At 35.7% G+C, this 22,033-nt stretch overlaps 1 protein-coding gene across 3 annotated transcripts in view; it reads left to right on the top strand.

Moving 5' to 3' along the window:
* LOC117317554 (BDNF/NT-3 growth factors receptor-like) overlaps positions 1 to 22,033 on the top strand; it is a 184,206-nt gene that overhangs the window by 140,284 nt on the left and 21,889 nt on the right. For all 3 annotated transcript variants that reach the window (XM_033872376.1, XM_033872375.1, XM_033872377.1), the window contains one exon: positions 21,790 to 21,930. In XM_033872376.1, coding sequence (XP_033728267.1) covers positions 21,790 to 21,930 — 141 coding nt within the window. The remainder of the gene's footprint in view (positions 1 to 21,789; positions 21,931 to 22,033) is intronic.

The following is a 22,033-nucleotide window of genomic DNA, read 5'->3' as shown; positions in this document are numbered from 1 at the left end:
TGATAACACTGGAGTCAATGTCGCAATATAGTGTTGCTGTGCCCCAATGTTATTCGCTTTCTATTGTCAATCGATATACACCGTATGAAAAAATATTTAATGCTGGCTGTTACGAAGTAAAGCAGAAAAAAATACCCTTTCCGTAGAACTAGACTTATTTTTCCTGTACACCAAGTGTCTCCATACAAATCTATATGTTTTACCCTTTTTATCGATTTGAAGTCAGAATTTCGGTTTTGTTTTTCATGTTGGTATTTTCTGTTTTATTCAGTGAAAGTACATAATTATTGACAAGATTTCAGATTGCCTCGGGAAATATCACTTCTCGGGTCGATTGTCATTGTAGACACCGGAAACCAAGGCTATAATTATTACAAAGCGATTCCCAAACATTTTCCCACCAGTCTCTGGTGTTGCATGCTTGTGGTGAGTTTGTGTTGCGAGGCTGAGGTATGTTGGTGATTTCTGTAATTGCGCGGAACTGATGCCGACTTTAGAGTGTTACCTGAAAGGACATTCATTTCAAGAAAGGAAAATGTAAACAAAACAAAACAATCCTCACTTGATTAATCCATTCCAACGAATAATGCAATGGTCTAGCCATTCAGTAAATCTAAAACTCGCTCGCAGTAATAACCACGGCTAAGACAAACATCCATAAATATATTGAAAACTGAATATAGTTAAGTGAAGGCTTTGTTAGATTTCGTATGGTGTAATCAAGCGTTATATCATTTTTCCTGAGATTAAATCTCCACATCTGTCGACACCATCCTTGTATGACCAATCCAAAATAATCATATCACGCGCTTGTGTGTTAGAGCATACAGCAATTTTTTTACCCAAATATTTTAATGTAAATCCCTTTAAGTCAAAATTTACTGCACATCTGATGACTTTGTCTCTGTGTACAGTAAAGTGAGCGTAAAGCGGTGCTATGTCCGATATATTTATTTCATATGGTACGTTTTTATGAATCCTTTTTTAGTTTTATTTATTTTTACGGTTCTGTATACAAGTACCGACGCCTACTGTCTCAATCGAGTCCGAAAGGGGCGCAGTGCAATAATACTTAGCACTGACAATAAAAGTTGGCAATATTACAAACGTATGAGAATTTTAACGAACTGATAGTTCGATTTCATATTAAGTTTTGTTTAAAGTCATATCAACAGCTATTATCATTTAAGGACGGCCTCCTCTGAGAAATACACGCGTGTGGTAAACGTGAGGGGGTGTTTTGACCGAAATGTGAGGGTGGGGAGGCTGCGGTATATCCGTGTCTGTCTCCTTGGGATAGCGCGGAACTCATGCCAACTTTAAAGTGCTACCTCACTGAAGTATACTGCCGACACGAGCAGAACCACACCTGGTTACATTATACTGACAACGGGCTGACCAGTCGACCCACTTCCAATATAAGTGACTACCATTTTATAGACTCTGGTATGTCTTGGCCAGGGGTTTTTATGTATTGATTGATAAGAGACTTAACGGCCCGAACCCAAAGCATTCCTCACAGAGGCGAACCCTGATCTAAAGGCTGAAATCAAGGGAGACATTAGGACGAAGAAAGAGAGAAAAATATAAGCTCGTAGATATAGTCGCCGCAAACGAACATGTAATAGACCTACCTGCAGGGAAACGAACTAGTAAACCGAATGAAAATACGTAAATTTTACGTTCATTATATCGAGGATATTTTGATTATTTCTGTATTTTTGTTTATTTAAACACTATTGTAATGTGAATATTTTAAGTGTTATTTATATAAAATTTGACCGATCAACAAATAATGTGATTTGGTCAAATTACATTAATCTAAAACAAAAATCCATCCGAAATTTTAAAAAAGAATGACGTCGATGGATCTTTATCAAAAGAAGTAACTGGAGTGTAATTTACACGATAAAGACGATATCTTATATTACTCTCTCTCTTGGTTCTTTGTACAGAAATATGCTTGACTTGTTACTCTTGTTTTTTTGTATAAACAAAGTTGATAACAGCACATACATACTCATATAGGGTTCTGGACTTACATATCAAACGTGTATCGAAGCAAATGATAATACGACAGAAAATCGATGACAGCGTATCACCTTCTCCACGACCTTCGTGCTTTTCTTTGAACACACACACAACCTACGATGTCAGGTTTAGATAATAAATCTGTCATTATGAGTCTTATATTTTAAGTCAGCTCAGTCGCTACTGCTACATTAAATATATCCACTTTCGCCTCCGACACTGATTCAGCTGGTGTTAACTGATATGTCAGCAGCTGTGACCTGACGTGCACGCACCCTTTGTCACCCACACGATTTATTCATAAATATCACGTTTCACAAATTTCTTGATTATTCTAAAGGTTTAACATCTCAAAGAATTCCAATACGAAGTAGCTTAGGAATGTGTTACGATCATTTCCCTGTATTTGGCAGATTGAACAATGTGAAAACTGCACTATATGATAGCATTATCATTTTCATTTATTTATTTTTGTGATTTCGATGTAAGAAATTATCGACTTTATTCTTGTTTCATCTGCGATATAAAAGCATTTAATCATCACTTGTAACTCTTGGTATAGACTAATAATGAAGTTGATTCCACTCATTTCGGGGTAAGCTTTGCTGCTTGAATTGCTGTTTGCATTAAAATGTACATCAGGTGCCGTTTTATAATGTACTACATTTATTAGGCCTTGATGATATCAGATGACGATGGAAAGAAGTATCCTCAACCCTTTTCTGGCGATATTGTCATATATAATGCAATCCATTCGGTTTCGTTGTTTTTAGCATGTATGAAAGAAACCACAAAAACGGCTACAGCAGATCATCATGTAGGGTATCTGTTTTTGTCATTATTGGTTATAGGATTAATTACTTTGATAGATTTTTCTGTTAAAACTAAGACGCCCACAGTTACGGCGTACAACACGTAAGTGAAATATGATACTTTCTTCAGTTAACTATGTCCATTTTATACATATGTTGATTTATTTACATCTTTATCTTCTATTATAAAGACAGTGAAACAATGCTTCAAACTTAATAGATTTGCTTCGATTTATTTCGTATTAATAATATTCATGTAATATCAAATACACGGTATGAAGAAAACAGGGACATTAAAGTCGCGAGAATATGAAAAGTTTCCACGGCGAGCAAATACTGTCTGGGCCACGGTTTTTACCGGGAGTTACATTGGTATCCCCCTAAATCATCCGATATAATTGTATAAAGAATATTTATTATGTTTGCCCATAACTATTAATTGTTGGTTTGGTTATCATTTATCTCTATACGTTTATTTGTATGTATATAAAACATATTTTACTTAATTACACTTGTTATATGTTCACATTGCGTGCACCTTTTAATAGTCTCTATTGGTGTGGTGGTTTTGAGGAAGAAGGGAGGCCACAAATAATCTTGCGTTTTCAATGGTTTCTTTTTTCGCTGGAATTTATATCAACTCATCGTAGTTGATGCTTTGTTACACTCGAGAAGCCATACCTAATATCATATCGCTGATGATTTTTATTTGGTAATCCCTTTCCATATAAAGACTGAAGGGGTCACTATAAGTACTTGTTTTGTTCGTCTACGAAGGTCAGTCTGAGTAAGAACAGAGATGTAGTGGATTTTGGGAGAAGTATTGATGGATACTTCCATGTGTTCTAGATCTCTACCCGTCTGCCTTACATTGAATATTAGTGTTTTGTCGCAATGAAACGGAACATCTATATGTTGATGTCCTTAATACATCCTTATATGTGTGATTCCGACTTTTAAAAATCGTTAGGATTAACAGTAATCAACATTTTCATCCAAAGATCTGAATCCATCAAAGATTAGCATGTAACATTCAAGCTCCGGAATCTTCCTCTGATGTCTATCGTTAGCATCGACTTTGTGTGAGGAAACGCCATCTAAGATAGTTCCACACGTCATTTCCTCTTACCCTTACGGAGATCGATCCCTCCATATGTCTGTATTTACAATGTTACTAAGATAAAATGCTGTAGCTATGTAGATTTGGGGCCGGTTGTTCGAACGTTCATTAAATTAAACCATTATTAAAGTATCATTAAGTATTATTGATTTATTAAATATCTAAAGATATATTAGTAAATGAATAATTTAAAATGTGTTGTTGGAAATGTCATTCGAGGGATCATTAACAAATTAAGGTTTAATGAAGACTTGTTATGACTACAATCAAACATGCATGTACGTGTATATGTATTTGTTTTCTTCAAATTATCAAACATTCCATGTATGCATACAGCAATTTATTTGTTAAGTAATTTGTAATGGAAATTTTCATGGTACCCATGCTGTTTAGATGGCCCATCCCTGTCTTATCACGGCTCCGTTATACCTATTTCCCATACTGGAGTACCGATGCTAATTAATACCCGTGTCTCTTACATCGATCCACACCAATGTCACATCATACCTATTTTTCAGTACATAGAAGTGATGAAAGGAAACACACATATATTCCCTGGCTGACTATATAAGTAAAAAGTTACAACTTTGGTGTTATTACCTACATTTTAACAGAGAGGGCGTTGCTCCTGTTCGTAGTTCTCTCCAGTTAATCTCTTACTAAATTTGCTGTAAAAAACGATGTTTTCTCGACTAAACCAGTATCTCTCTCGGACTTGGTTTTCGGTATAATCATCCAACAAGGGAAAATCTCTATGGGATAGCTGACTGCGCTTTCCTCTAAGCATATCAAACATGATATTTATCGCCATTTTCAATAATGATGGTTTAATAATGCCCCCAACCATTTTTAAATATCGGTGTTTTAATTAAGTTTTAATGAGCCGCTAACCATTGATTGACGTCATGACATTTAATAAAGGTTTAATGAAAGTTTAATTCATTATCTTTTAATAAACATTCGAACAACCGGCCCCAGAGCGTAATAAGTACCTGTCCATCTTTTCTGTGTTATTGATATATAAATATCTACTGAATGTTTTATTATGTTTTAAATGAGTGTAAATCTTAATGTTTAAAGTTTTATTCATTTTAGTTTGTGGTTTAGTTTGATGTTTTTAGTAAATCCTATTCCTGTTGTTAGCTGGCCCTGTACAGGACTTAAACTGTCGATAGGGCGTAAAACAACACAAAAACCAGCCAAACAATAATCTCCGGATGAGTTACTATTTTTATTCTTTCTAGCGTTATTATACCCGCACCATCTCCCGTATATGTTGCTTCTGAAAACACGCCCCCACTTTAAACCTCAATCGAAACTAGAAATGGAAATGCACATTTATTTAATTGCAGATTTTTTCAAACAATGACATTAATATAATTTGACTAGTTTATAATTTCGGCATTCACAATTATAATTTTAAACACAAGATATTTTTAAAAAGTCATGTATTTTACATATTTTTGAAAATCAGCGTCATTTCACTAATATGGTGGCCACCATTTTGTCCCATCACTAACTTAAATCTTTCTCTTAACTTTCTTGTCACATTTTTACGAAGTTTCGCTTGGAATCTTTCTTTTCATTTCCCTTCTGATTGCTGTTTCAAGTTAATCAATATCTTTTGAGGTGGGGAATACACATGATACACATAAAGGTCACCCAAAAGGAAGAAATCTAAAGGATTCAAATCAAGTGCGTGTGTGAGGCCATTCAAATACAGTGAGCAGTGATAGTAAGTTGTATCGAAATGTATCGAACAGCCAGCCATCTTGTTGCATATAATTTTCCTTTGTTTTATTCAGAACTGCCCTTTTTTCAACGAAGTCAAATAACACTCTGATGTCAAAGTTGCGGTTCACCATCTTTTTTCATGAAAAAAATGATCCAAAGATTCCTGAACTACTAATTGCTGCCCAAACAGTTGCTTTCTGACTGTGCAATGTTTTCTCGGCATACAAGTCTGGCTTTTCTGTGCCCAAGAATCGCATATTCGGCTTGCTAGTTTGTCCACCAAGGATAAATTTCGCTTCATTAGACAACCAACTAATGTCGCTAGTGTTTGAATGTTCATGTATCCACATGGTAAATGTATTGCGAATAGAAATGTCTGCTTCTTTCAGATGTTGCGTAATTAAAATTGCATATGGTATCAGCTTCAATTTAAATTTTAAATCAGTTTTACAGACGAAAAACTTGCCATTCAACCCTCTGAATACATGACTTTTGGCTATGAAGTCACGGATTCTGACGATGTTTGCTTTATTTCTGTCAGAAATTGTTCCATAGTTTTCATACTTTAAAACAATTATAAAAACTTGTTTTCGACAGAAAAGTTCGACATCTGGATACTTCCTTCTGATGAGTTTATTCACCAATCTTGGAGATTTACTATTTGAGTAGTAAAATTTTACATTTATATGAGGTTGCTTCAATTAATCTATCGTTTCATCAACCAAGATTACATCTGGGGTTCATATTTAAACAAGTTGTGACTCTATATGCTTTCTTGAACTGTTTGCTTGATGCAATTATGATTTTGCAAAAAAAAAATATTATAATCATTTAATGTTGGCGCATTTTTTTTTTATTTAAACATCATGTACATTAGTAACCGCACATGTCTGTGCATACGTCCGTCCATTAAAGTCTACACCTGATTGAAAGCTCGTGTACAGGCTATTTGTTAATCTAAAGCGACAAATGATTAGATTTTGGAGGTTGCACATGACCTCGTTCAGAACAAAGGGTTAGAGTACATGGTATTTCCAGATTCCCCGGACAAATAGTGATGGGGTCGTGAGAGCATAGCTATCACAAATGAAAACACGATGTAGATAGTATTGATTTTATCAACTTCATAGACAAAATGCAAAAATTGATTTAAACATGTTTACCCTGACAATTAATGATCGTGGTAATAATCTAATGATGGTAGTGTCTGGCTAATGTTTAAATGTTTGTTTATTTTTCTTAGTTTTCGACCTTACTATGTATTACAAGTCCAATGATATGTTTTGTTGTTAGACAAGTGATATAGCTTTACAATTACTGCGATGGGGGGGATGCAAAGGGGTCGACACTACAGCAAATTTGATTTAATGTGTATTTAACCCTAACATGTTGAAGTGGTACCTTCAATTCTTCAAATCCTTATCGGAAGTATCGCTACTTTTATATAACGTCTTGTGCAGTCTATTTTAAATCTTAATATTTCATTCAGATGACGAGGATCCGAACGTGACCGAACTTGATCATTTACATATTTCGTGCTAGAACATTGAGTATGAAAATCTGAAATTAGAAAATTATCTTTCTTGTTGCATTTTGTCTTGTAATCTGTTTGAGTCTAAAATATTAGTAACATTAAAAAATTAAAATGTCTGGCATATAACATATGGAATATTTAATCATCAGCAAAACAGCAAACTTCAGAGGCCATATACTTTCCCTTTGCCGCTTAATAAAGATTTTATCACTAAAATCCATTACATGGTCAGAAACAGCTCATGATCAGGTCTCAACATCCCGTAAGTTATAATTAGCCGTCGTTACGAAAAGGAAGACGTCCTCAGTAAACATAACAAGTTATCTGTCTCTCATTGACGCCTGATTGTATAATGATATTGAATAAACTTGACTTTCGCAAAATTAACTGCAAGATTTCTCAAACGGAAATTTATACTTAAGGTCAATTAGATTTTTACACCATTCTGATGTAGATTGCCAACAAATTACGCAACATGACTACAATAATTTTATTTATTTATTTTTTTATGTAGCTTTTTGAGGTGTGCTGGGCAAAGATTAAAGTTTGGTTCACGGATAATGTGGCATCGGCTTCTAATGTACCTGTAAAGCCAAAATGGTATAGCCATGAAACGATTAATTGGTATGCTGAGACCTCAACAAGTCGTAGAAAGACCGTTTGTAGGTTATTACTTCCTTAACGGCCCATCATCATTGTTAAAATCATTAGGTCCAATAATGGGTATAAAAACACCATTAAACAAACGAAACAAAGGAAACAAAAACTCTATATTCTTACATTTATTATATAGTTTAAAATGATAAAAGTGGCTATGGTAACTCATACGGGACATACCTTCTGGTACAGACCAAAAAGAAACTGTTTCTTGTAATTTGCAGATAATTACATCGAATAAAATGTATTGTGTCTCCCTAGCCACTCCTCTACATGAGACTATGGTTATTACTAGGACGTTCAAACCTGAAAGATAGATTAATACAGCGAAAGGTTTTTCTACGGAACAAAAGTCAGCATTTTCGTAAGTTTTACTGCCTAGGTACGATTGTAATCTTATTTTCATCAATATATTTGCGAATACGTTCTGCTGGAGAATAGTTGTTGCACACGGAACATGAAGTACATTAAAGCGCACTAAATGACCTCCGATTTTTAGTGATGTATTCTCTTTGTGCCAAATAAGATAAGAGATTATCGTGTCCTTTGATATCTATTTTAACCGTTGCATTGTTCGGTGTACTATTTACATTGTAACCTCGCAGAATCTAAAACTACAGAATTATCAAGAAGAATATAACCTCATAAAGAAGTGTCACAGCACAATAGTGGCATTTTACAATTTTTTTGGGGAGGGAGGTGCAAATTTAAACAGGTACAGTTTAAAGTGCAAATATTTGTACAACTTCGTACTAGCATGTTTTCAATGACTTTTGGAAGACTTCTTTTTAGGAGAAAGTGTGTGAAACGTTTCTTTCGCAGGAATACTTACTGGAAACGAGAGGCAGAACTTACCTTAAAGACATATTCCGATGTTTAACCATTGACAACGAACCTGATTGAATTGAACTGTCAGGATCTTTGGTCACAAACGGAAAAACAAACTGTGCGATGTTCAACTTATGAATGTTGGCAGGGGTGGTAAACGTTAATTTGCGAGAGGAAGTTGTCCTCTCGTATCTGCGCATTGGCCATATATATGCCACCAACAGTTATAAGAAAAATCCTCCATTTTGTTAACCTTTTACTGTCAAACATTTTATGATTCATTTCGTTTGAGTTTCATGTATTTCTTTCCGTGAACGTCTTTCTAATCTGTTGTGAATTGGCCCTAAATGACAAATGACGCAAATTGTCGGTATAAGCAATAAAGCATATACAACACTCATCTCATACTTGCAGGGAATGGTAGCACGTTTTTCACTATTTCCCTTATTTACTCTTTCAGTTGATCTGCCCGGAGATTTATTTTTCTTTCGTTTCTATTTTCAGTATTCGGCCTAGAAGTAAAAAACAGTTTGTTATTTCTCGTTATGCCGCTGTTCATGTTATTCTACTTTTATTTTGTCCGCATTCATTAGCTTTTAACCCGATTCGGAAATCAGTTAATGGTTAAATCAACGATCAATCAACACTGCATGAAAGGTCACTAGAGGCAATTAGTTCTAAAATGGCATCATGCGCATCTCGAGAGTGTGTGTTTTGGGAGGTTGTGTTATGTTCGTGTTTGTCTCCTTGCGATAGCGCGTAACTGATGCCGACTTTATAGTGCTACCTTACTGAAGCATACTGCCGAAGACACCTGGCAGTACACCCCTCATTTTATACTGCGATGTCGGTGGGGGAGACGCTTTTTTCTGGGTTCTGCGTTTAACTCTCAATTTCATTACCTCACGTACATGTTCACACTTGAGCATACATTACTCCTATGTAAATGATATCTTTCGTTTCTTCCCATTCATTTCCCTTCCCTGGAACCCCTATTAAGTATCAAACGTAGACAAAAAAATAAGTTAATGGGTAAATCAGTATATCAAATACGCACTTGTATCATGAAATATACAAAGTAATCGTTTAATATAGCGACAAAAGGCAAAATGCCCTACTGGCTAACGTAATGCAATGCTTCCTTACCTTTGGTTGATGCCATAGGCAATGAAAATATGTCTTCCTGGAAGAGCGGAAATATTAACATGTAAATGTAAATTGATATTAGTAATCATTCACATGTATCCTGTCATATTTTATTGCTACTAAACTCATGTATACCAGTATTAATGATCACTCCACCTTCATTTAATTATCATTTTATCAGTGTTAATGCTGCCATCGGGCTACACACTCGAATATAACCTTCTTTCTGCGTTTGACGTTCGAATTACGTAAAATATATTCAGGTTATTTCACAGCCTAATTATCTTCTTCATAAATATCATCTATTTAGTATCCAGTTCTTTTAATATGAGTGATTTTTAGATTTTGAACTTTTTGAACGTTTTAGGCTACGTTTGATGCGTTTCTTTCTATGAACGTTCTTCTAATCTGGTGTTGTTTGGCCTTAAATGACACGATTGGTCTTAAAACAATACATTACATGCCAAAATTCCATAACAAGGTTAACACAGTCAATATATCGAACTACTAATGATTGATGTATCGGAGGCCTCTGTCCATGCTCTCTATAATATTATGAGCACATAAGAACCAACTGGTATATTGAAACTATGTCCCTATTCATATTCTACCTTAGACCTATACTCAACAGCAGAAATCAAATAATTAATTACATTCGAAAAGAATATCCTCACTACAAGTTTACCCATAGGTGTCATTATTCCGGTATTATATCGGTCGGTGAGCGTTTCTCGGGTAATGAAACGGCAGATTGCGCCGCCAGTGCGACCTCTTATCTTTCACGACCTGATTTTAAACTTAACTTTCAAGATTAAAACCATTTTAACTTATTTCGCAACCTCCCATTGAGAAGTCATTTGGGACCAATTCATATATATAACTAAGTATGTGCCATCTAAATGAAAAATGGCGAGTATTTCCAGGACGTCATATTACATAAACCAGTGTAACTGAAACGTGAAGACACGATTAAATCAAAGCATAGTTAATGTAATCCATTAACAAGGAAACAGGTCCGTAGGGGGTGGGGGGAGGGGGCATCCTATTAGTAGAGTGATGGAACGATTACTCTATTCCACAATGCCAATGTATTGGTAGTTGGTAGTTGAACTTTTGTAGGAACAAAATGGTTAGGGTAGTGTAGTGAACACTGATGTTATTTTGTAATCTAGTTAACAAGCAGATATCTAAAGAATTCAAGACTTACTTCCCAGTGGCTATGAAAATGGTGGTTTCTGCTCCTGCTTAGCGCTCAAAGTTTTGGGAGTGGAATGGCTGGTTCGCCCGTTGTCAGTATAATGTGACCGGGTGGGGGCGTACTGCTTGGTGTCAAAAGTATGCTTCTATGAGACAGCACTATAAAGTCGCCATCAGTTCCACGCTATCCCAAGGAGACAAACACGAGCATGCCGTAACCTCCCAAAACACTCATTCACCACACACATGCATTTCTCACACACGGGAGAGACCGTCCTTGAATAATCTTAGCTGTTAATAGGACATTAAACAGTACCAAACCAAACCGAATGATAAGGTGAACACATACCGTGGTATCTGTCGCCTATCCATACGTTAACAATTTCTTCAAGGACTTCTTAACAAATGATTGGAATGTTATTTAATTTGCAATAGACTGTTAGTTTTCCGAGCGGAGGGATGCAAAATTTTACAGATGTTTTGGGATGAAAGGCGGGACCAAAGGGAACAATCTGGCTATATTGCTATATTTCATTTTGCTTTATGAAAAATAATGTTCGTAACGTGGTCACTTAATGACTATCAGAGGGATGGGAACATTGATTTCGTATAAGTAGTTGCACCGGGGTCCCTGCTGGGAGGTGCCAATAAGGGAAATTTAGCTAATTCTTTGAAATCTTTCTTTGTAGAAATGACAAGAATTTGTCTTAATCAAACGTCCAAATATCGGAGATACGTGTGCACCTTAGCAATAATCATGCACAAATTAAGTTCTCGCCTATCAGTTATTGACCGATTTACATGAAATTCGGTAAACATGTTCACAATGATACATCATAAGGTAAAAGGTCAAGGACGTAAGGAAAAACTGATGTCACCTGTCAATGTATATACAATTTTTGTATTATTTAGGGTTTGTTATTATATATCTGTGTCAAAGTCAATGAACCGAGATATAAAAAAGTTGATTATTCAAGTGTATCCGGAACGAAAAACGACATTCACATATGTTATTCTATGTAACCACCAAAGAAGAATGTCGCAAACCGCATCAAAATCAGTTGACCGAGTGCCGAGATATCGCACTTCGAAATACGCGTTTTTCACCTGTCGGTCGACTGCTAATCAGCGTATCGGTCAGTCACGCTGATTTGGAACTCTTCAGTCTGTGACGTCACATGTTTAACGCAGTAACTGAAATGGTGGCCAGTAGTATAGACGACAGTGAGAACAGTAGCAACACAAACATATCTGAATACGATCTGGACATGGGATTTGAGGTTGATGACTTTGGCGAATATTGCCGACAAGAAGAAGTCGGAATCCAACAATATCAGTTGGAGCTTTTAAGAAAATAAATCATTTTAATTAACACGGCATCAACATTTTTTTATCAAATAATGTGCCAGTTTATTAACAAATTAATATTCAATAAACATGCCAACAATACAACAGTTCTGGATACTCTGGTTTGTGAGACAAGACGATACACACGGACAGTAAACGTATGCTTTGTATTCTATACAAAACCCTCTTTTAGTCATGAAGGACACTTAATCATTCAAAAAATAATATAGTATATAGACTAGATCTCTGCCGTATGAATACCAGTGTTGGAACCTACAACGATACAGATTTCCCCCCGTATTTTATCATGTCATGGTCTCATGGATTACCGATGATTAAATACTTGAGAAAGATATACATACGATCATTGTCAGTGAAATTATGTAAAGGTGCTTCGCAACAATTATACTATTATTGATAGTTAACGTACAGGTGCATTACATAGGTACTTATTAAAACCATAATAATATTATAGCTCCGTTTTTTTTATGATGAAAAAACTTAGACCTACAATTTAGTTCACCGTGACTAATTATAATAGATACTAAAACTTATTGAAATCGCAATGATTAAAGTGTTCTAGTTGGGGTTTTTTTGGGTTTTTTTTGGTGATTTTTTTATAATTGTGTTATTATTGTGAAGTGATTGAGATCCTTGTGATTTTACTTTCCATTCGTGTGTCGCAAGTCATGTCTTCTGTTAAAACAGAAATTAAATAATATACAAAAATGTTCAGAGAATTACGTATACTCAACTTTGAGTTGGTTAGTATACCGCTACACAATTACCAGGTGTGAAATTACGGTCCACAAGCTCGTCATACCTGTCACTGCACCACAGGTGTCTGTGATTTCTGGCGTTCTAATCGGCACGCGTCGATAATTGCTTGTGAGTTGACGCGTTTGGTTTCCATGCACATCAAAAGTGTTCCGAAGATATGCTTTTACAGGTTGTACGTAGATTGAGCTTGAATTTTGTTAAGAATTCCGTGTATACTATAGGAAATACATATTTCGTTAAAATCAAACAGATAATTTTTTCAATTCAGTGAGTTTCGTTTTCCCTACAAGCAAGCCAAATTCGTATCGCAAATGTTTGCCTATAGAATAATTAACCTAAGTTAGCTCATTCATATACCCACGATGTTGAAAATTTACTCTATTTCATGGTGAAGTTTTATCAATTTCGGACAATTACCGGACAATCACAAATAGCGGTATCTTATATACGACCCGTTATGATAGAAAATTAGTAACATTATACTCGTTGTATTTGGCCCATTATAATAGAATATTAGTTAGATGATACATATTGTCAGAAATATATATAATACATGTTTCTGATATCGTTTACGGCAGGTTTTAATAGAAAATTAGTGAAATGTTACATGTTGTATACGGCCCGTTATACTTGAAAATTATATGTCCCTGGTTTCGGTAGCACTTATTATTAGCTTATTCACAAATATAACTCAAAAAGGTTATTCAGCACTTATAAGATTTTTGTCTAATTCGCATTAATTGAAGGCACGTGTTCACGTTTGTTTCTATATATTTCCTATATGGCGGCTCTGATCCCGTTAAACCTGTGACGTCACAGGTCAGAGGTCACCTAAACTCGCTATGAAAGTTGCCCTTTCAGCATTTTGAGTTCCATCCTTAATCACATTTTATAAGCTTAATATAGCAAATCGTTCCGGGTACACTTTAATACCGTTGGATTATGAAAACTAAGCGGAATACTGCTATGCGATGTAACTGTTGTTCCAACCTTCCACGTGGGCTTCCTGTGACCACTTTGAGAGAGGCATATATACAATTTGTTTTAGGTGACGTCAGTTTTCCTCCATTAACCTCTATGGCGTCATCAGCAATGAAGCTTCCCTGGATTTCAGCATAAACATTCTTTACTTGAAATTAAGAATTGTGCGTACAGAATGTTGAGGAATATCATTTAATGATGAAGATTCATTTGGAAAAATATCTGACCGAAAGGTACACATTCATTTTTTTCATTTACAAAAGAAGCAATCGTTTGAAAAACCAAGTTTTAGATTAAAACAAGCCGCTGCCCTGACAACACATTACTTTCGTTATCTTAACGTTTCATCTCCGTATTGATGTTGTGGGGACGCCTAACAAGCCAACCAAACATATTGCCGGATTTTAACTTTCGCTCCGAGTTACAACATAATCAAGATTTATATGGCATGTTATACGGATGCATATCCCAGACAAGTATTCCGTGGATTTGTAGTGTAACAGTTCAAAACCCCGACATACAACCTAGACTATATATTTTGTAGAGATTCTCTAAAATACATTAAGGTCCCTCGCAGAACTTGAACAACATAGGATTGATAAACTGAAAACTACCGTGTACTCATTACGGCAGTAGAAGACCTGCCCTAGGGACGACTGTCACGAAAATTCGTGACGAGGGGAGGTGAAATAAACGAATGTCTTGTGTCCATTGATTGGTTTGCTAGTCGAACCGATTTAGTGCGATAGCCGTTAGCGTTGTGACCGCAAATCGCGAGTGACTTGGCTGGTATCCAGGCACAGGCATAGTATTCGTAAAAACCTATACTTCATATACACACGCACGCAAACAGAGGCAACAGGATTTTGCGAACACAAATAAAAAATATCCACAATTCTATTATACAGCAAGTGAAATCCTCAATTTATCTATATAAGCACTTCAATTGGTTTACGTAACAAATCAACCCATCCAGTCAGATTAAAAGATGGTCTAATGATGCATTTAACTGAAAAAACTTTCAAATTACAATTAAACAGGCAAAAAGCCGACACATTTAAATTACTTTCTATCAGGCAAATAACCCGCTCATTTAAATTACTGTTTATCGGCAAACAACCCACACATATGAATTACTGTTTAGTAGGCAAACAACCCACACATGTAAATTATCAAGTTACTGTATGACGATGGCAGCAATCTAAATAGAGTGTGAACAACATCCTTTCAGAGAAAACTCTCCTACCACCATCTAAAACTTAACTGTGAATTAGTCTATTGCGGTATTCAATGTGGTGATCAAATAGGTGAGGTTGGAGTAATGCTGATGAACTGGGATGAACACACAAGAAGGTAAGGAAATGAGGGGACTGAAACACATTGATAATCTTCATTGATTTTTAAAAAAAGAAATCTTTATCCAAACGATTTTACTAAATGAAATATTTAAAGAGTGATTCGCTATTAAAATTGTTAACAGTTGTCGTGATATGTATATAGAATATCGTTTCAGTTTATTATCGTGGAAAAACTACTCTTTCCTCAAGAACCGTTACTATGGAAATATATCCGAGGCTTCTAATAGCTCAGAATTAAGATATTGTTCAATAAGATGGTATCTACAAATGTACAGTATCTAAGCTAATACAATGATGCTATTCCCTAAAACAAAAGATGATATTTGGTTGCAATGGTTGCACATGATAGGTAGTGGGCTAGCAATTGGTGTACAGGTCTATTTGATTTGGATCAGAATGTGCTCGCTGAAATTGTAATAATGTGATACATTTTCCGTGGTAATTCATGCGAGGGTTTTTTTTCGTTTTTTTTTTTGTTTTTTGTTTTTTTCAGCATAAAAATCTATACATCACAGGAATGAATTTGTATGCTGTTTATTGAACATGCCACGTGATATATCTAATAAAATAACATATCGTTTAAAATGGAAAACATTTTCGAATTTTAACAGGTGAGTGCATTGATGGATTGGAACGCCAAAACTATTTTTCCATAGAAACGGTGGATAGAAAGTGCACTTAACACAATCATAATTTAGCAGAATGCTTCTACCGCGAAAAGCATTAAAATATGTACATTAACAGTATAATGAAATATAGATAACGTTAACCTGGTGAGGTCAATATGGTGTTATATCGACCTGGTAGAATCAAATATTGACTGAGGGTCAGGCCCGAAGTTAATATTTTAGATTCTACCAGGTCGGTATAGCACCATATTAACCGAATCGCAGGTCCTTAATTTTTGTCTTAGATATGAACTGTTTGCAAAGGCGTGCAATTGCATTATACAGAGTGTTTCAGAAAACATAACCCCATATTAAATCTCAATAAAAGAAAATTTAAAAGGGAAACGCACATTTATAAATTGAAGATTTTTCAAATGATGACATCAATACAATTTGATAAGTATATAATTTCATTCACACATTTCATTTCATTTTCATTCACAGTGCATTTTGTTTAAAAAAAAAAAATAAACATCATTTTGGAAAATCTCGTCATTTCACTACCTATGGTGTAACTTCATATGCTCCAAGTGGCCACTTTTCTTTCCAACTTCCTTAACTCTTTCTCTAAAGTTTCTCGTCACATTTTTGCAAGTCTCGCTTAAATTCATGTTCTTTTCCCTTCTGATTGCTGTTTTAAGTTCCTCAACATCGTTCGGGGATGATGAATACACATAATCCTTAAGGTGATCCCATAGGAAGAGATCTAAAGTATTCAAATCCGGTGATTTTAGCTCATTAAATATAAGTGCGCAAGTGCGAAGTTATAGTAAGTTGTCTCCAAATGTATAGACAGCCAGGCTAATACTCTGTTAGCCGTATGAGGAGTTGTCCCGTCTTGTTGAAACCACATTTCTTGCGTATTAATTTTCCTTCGTTTTAATTTAAGTGTAAAAAAAATATTTTTTTCAACAAGGTCAAATAATTGTCTAAGGTCACATTTGCGGTTTCGCCGTTTTCTGCATAAAATTGGACTCCTTGATTCCTGTTACTTTCTGGCTATGTAATGGCTTCTCTGCATACAGTTCTGGTTATTCTGTTCCTCAGAATGCTATACTGCTTGTCGTATTGTCCATCTAGCAAAAGGTGCGCTTAGTCAGGGAACCAAAAAATCGCTAGTATTTGAATGTTCATGCATCCATGTAGCAAATGTATTGCGAGAAGAAACGCCTTTAACTTTCAAATGTTGCAAAATTGAAATCTTATATGGTATCAGCTTCAATTCAAATTTGAAATCCCGGTGTACAGACGAAAAGTTCATGACGCCATTTAACTCTTAGAATACCCAACGAACAGATTATTTAGGCGTTCGTCCAAAATGTGATGATGTTTTCATAATTTCTTGCCGTTTTGCGATGACTCCTTTCTTCTGCCATGAATTCTTCTATCGTTTTTATGTTAAATAATCCAAAAAAGTTGTTTTCGACTTGATATTTCTTTCTGGTGAGTTTATTCACCAATGTTTGAGATATACCTTTGGAGTAGTAAGAATCCACAATATCTATATGAGTTGGCTTCAATTCATCTATCTCTCCATTAACACAGATCAGTGTTTTTTATGATGTCACCATTTCTAGAGATGGTATATGCTTTCTTTGATTGTCATTGTTGAATTGAAACAATTGTGGTTTTTCAAATAAAAAAAATCAAAGTTTGGAAAAAAGAAACATCATGTAATCATCACAAATTGCTAACTTCCACGTGACCATGTTTTAGCCAATTAGAATTGAGAAAAATTGGACCACATCTAATATTCTCAATTAACAATTTCCATTGATGATTGGTGAAATCCTGCGTACACATTGCATTGCTGTAACCCTCTAAATTCGTATATTTGTCCTGGTCCTTCTCCTCCTCTTCAGAAATTGTAACCTTAAATATAGAAAAGAACTAGTAAACTAATATAATACAAACCAAATAGTGACGAGCTAATGTGTCCGTTTGCAGAGTATCCATATTTTTTTAGATGGAAATGTGGGCTGTAAAGCAATATACTGTAATATACTATCCTCAAAATAGTCCCTAGTATTTCGCTAGTACCAGTTAGCTATCTTAACGGCAAACCAAAGTTATGAAGGTTACTGGGCCAAACAATGGGCTAAGAAACGAACCAACATCAAATAAACAAACAGGCAAAAATTTGAATATATATTGGCAAATTTACATATCGTTTATAATGAAAGAAGTGGCTACTCAAATCGTGTAATACAGACCATCAGCTTTTAGATAGTTCAACATGTTGTACATACTAACAGTTCTGAAAAGCATTTAAGACTTCTATGCTCTTGTATATAAATAATATAAAAAGTGTTTGATTGTAGATAGTTCGTTGCACGCGATGCACTGAGGCTGGCCTTACGCTTTAATGTAAGCAATGCGTTATGTATGTATGGACCATCCTAAGACGGGCAACCTCATCTTGGCGATCGTTTGCTTTTTCATTGCAAGGTCTTCTGGTTTGTGCATGAACCCAGTAAAATATAATATCACAATTTGAGACAAGATTATGCAGTAAAAATAGTATTTTCATATTATCCAGACTCTGTAAGATTAAGATAGGTAGAGAATTAGAATAGGTAATATTGTTAATTTTAATGTGTTTGAGTGTGAGGCAGATAACAAGGGGTTCTGCAGGGATTATTGAAGCGCTATCTGTATAACTGTGAACATCGCAATGTATTATGTTGGAAAAACACATTTTCTATCAACCAATATTAAGCGTTTGTTCTAAATAGACAATAATAATTTGCATGTATTTTGTATTGTCATGTTCCAGAGGACTATTGAATTGAATTGGTCAATGAGTGCCATGTTTCGTTTTATCAGATTTGACAAAGTAAAAACACATCATTTGCACCTATATATTTTTACATAACATCTTCATAGGCTCTTATTCGGCTATTTCATCAATCCAGACATCAAAAGTTGACCTATCAAAAGGTTGATTGTTTCGTGTTGTATTTTTAAAGTCGTATGAAAAGCTATGGTGATTAAAGGATAGTCCCCCTAGTGTTCGAGGTGCGTTGAGCTATATGAGTGGTATGTTCGTGTTCGTGTTCGAGGTGCGTTGAGCTATATGAGTGGTATGTTCGTGTTCGAGGTGCGTTGAGCTATATGAGTGGTATGTTCGTGTTCGAGGTGCGTTGAGCTATATGAGTGGTATGCTATTGTTCGAGGTGCGTTGAGCTATATGAGTGGTATGCTAGTGTTCGAGGTGCGTTGAGCTATATGAGTGGTATGCTAGTGTTCGAGGTGCGTTGAGCTATATGAGTGGTATGCTAGTGTTCGAGGTGCGTTGAGCTATATGAGTGGTATGCTAGTGTTCGAGGTGCGTTGAGCTATATGAGTGGTATGCTAGTGTTCGAGGTGCGTTGAGCTATATGAGTGGTATGCTAGTGTTCGAGGTGCGTTGAGCTATATGAGTGGTATGTTAGTGTTCGAGGTGCGTTGAGCTATATGAGTGGTATGCTAGTGTTCGAGGGGCGTTGAGCTATATGAGTGGTATGCTAGTGTTCGAGGTGCGTTGAGCTATATGAGTGGTATGTTAGTGTTCGAGGTGCGTTGAGCTATATGAGTGGTATGTTAGTGTTCGAGGTGCGTTGAGCTATATGAGTGGTATGTTAGTGTTCGAGGTGCTTTGAGCTATATGAGTGGTATGTTAGTGTTCGAGGTGCGTTGAGCTATATGAGTGGTATGTTCGTGTTCGAGGTGCGTTGAGCTATATGAGTGGTATGTTAGTGTTCGAGGTGCGTTGAGCTATATGAGTGGTATGCTAGTGTTCGAGGTGCGTTGAGCTATATGAGTGGTATGTTTGTGTTCGAGGTGCGTTGAGCTATATGAGTGGTATGCTAGTGTTCGAGGTGCGTTGAGCTATATGAGTGGTATGCTAGTGTTCGAGGTGCGTTGAGCTATATGAGTGGTATGTTCGTGTCCTCAGAATCTGATGTCGACTGTATAGTGCTACCTCACTGAAGCATACTACCGAAGACATCCAGCAGGACAAGGCAATACACTGACAACGGGCGAACCAGCCGTCCTAGGTGCTGAGCGTTAAGCAACAGTAACGACTACCACTTTTTTTTTTTTTTACTTTTGACACTTTTATTCAGATTTTCCACATCAAGTAACTACATGGTACAGAAAGAAACAAAGACAACTTTCACACACACTTGCACAGACTGTATATATATATATATATATATATAGCTTTAACTAATAGGTGAATAATACAGGGGGGGGGGGGGGGACCTTTCATAGAAGGCAGCATATGGTATAAAATAATATGATAGAGGTGATGATAAAATGCATGAATCGATTTTTTTTGTCTATTGATCAAAAAGATTACGAAAGAGCCTCCATTTGTGAGTGAATAAAGTGTACCTACCATTTATGGTTGATGTATATTTTCCCATATTGTAATAGTCCACAAGTATTCTCTTTACACTTTCAAACATGAGTTGTTCCCCTTTCACACGCTGTTTATATATATCTTGTTTAACAATGGGTATAATCAGGTTATGTATAACGACTACCACTTGGCAGACTCTGGTATGTCTGTGCCAGGAGACGGCACCAAAAATGCATCTCAAACACGGTGGAGGTGTCGTTAAATGACCATATCTGTTGATAGAATGTTGAACAACACTAAAACAAATTAACGCAAAAATAATAACGAACCCGCAGTTCTAACGGAAATCGATAAAAAGACAAACACAAGTGTAGATCTGTGTGGAGGCCCTTGAACAAGTACATTGAGAATAAGACCAAACAACATAGTTTTTATAACAGTCCAACATCTAAAACTTCTATTCGAAACTTATAAAATCATGAACAAATGTGAAAGCCGGTCTATGACTGTACTTGTGTGTACCAGTATATTTTTTTTATATATTTCATTTGTTTGATGCTGTTTTGTTTAATACCTTTTTGCTCACCATCGATCCGGGGCCACGTTTTCAATATGTTAAAATGATATCTGGTTCCCGTGACCAGTACAGTGAAGGCTTGACTCATAACCTTTCTCGCCAAATCGAAAATTCAACCCGAAACGAAATTTTGTCAAATGATGCATTAGAAAACAAAAAATGCAGCTTAGGAGGTAGATCTATCATATCGATACCAAAGTTTTCTTTCAGAGCATGTTTGAAAGCTGTCTTTAAGACAGATAGTTAATTTCAACTGAAGAAAATTATTCTATTCGGCGTCATTCTTGTATTTCTGTAAGTATGTTAGAAACTGATGTAACTGCAGCTTGACCCCTTAGGAATTCAATTACATACAGTCATGCGAATACAAAATAAACAATTACTGTATAATCATATTTTCTGCACGTCTTAAGTAAATGGATATGGGGGGGGAGTGCATATATGTTTTTCTGAATATCTTTTTCTAACGTTATTTGGGCGCATCTTTCATTGTTGTTAAGATCGATGAGAGATATCAGAAACACTAAAGTGGTAATCCAATTCCCCAATGTTTGAATAAGATAGTATCTTCAATTTTCGCCGCGTGTTATAAGCAAGCCCACGTAAAGTGATATATACTAGTATATAAAAGATTTATATACTTGATGTCTTTTTTTTCCATTTCGTTGTAGAATCACACAAGACGTGTACGGAGAACAACGATTGTTACGAGCCGGATACCGTATGTCAAGATAATGACGGCTTCCATACCAAAGTCTGCTTTTGTATCTATACCCTTCAGCCAACCAACGAGTATGGCGAGTGTGTATCGGGTAAGTTTTATTAACTAATATATTTTTCTTCATGTGTGACGACCTCCACACGATAACATGATAGCTCGTTCGGTGATATTATGCTAACAACGGGTTAACCGGT

This window comes from Pecten maximus, chromosome 19, assembly GCF_902652985.1.
Source record: "Pecten maximus chromosome 19, xPecMax1.1, whole genome shotgun sequence".
NCBI lineage: Eukaryota > Metazoa > Mollusca > Bivalvia > Pectinida > Pectinidae > Pecten > Pecten maximus.
Note: the sequence above shows the minus strand (reverse complement) of the source record. Positions and strands in the feature narration are given on the sequence as shown.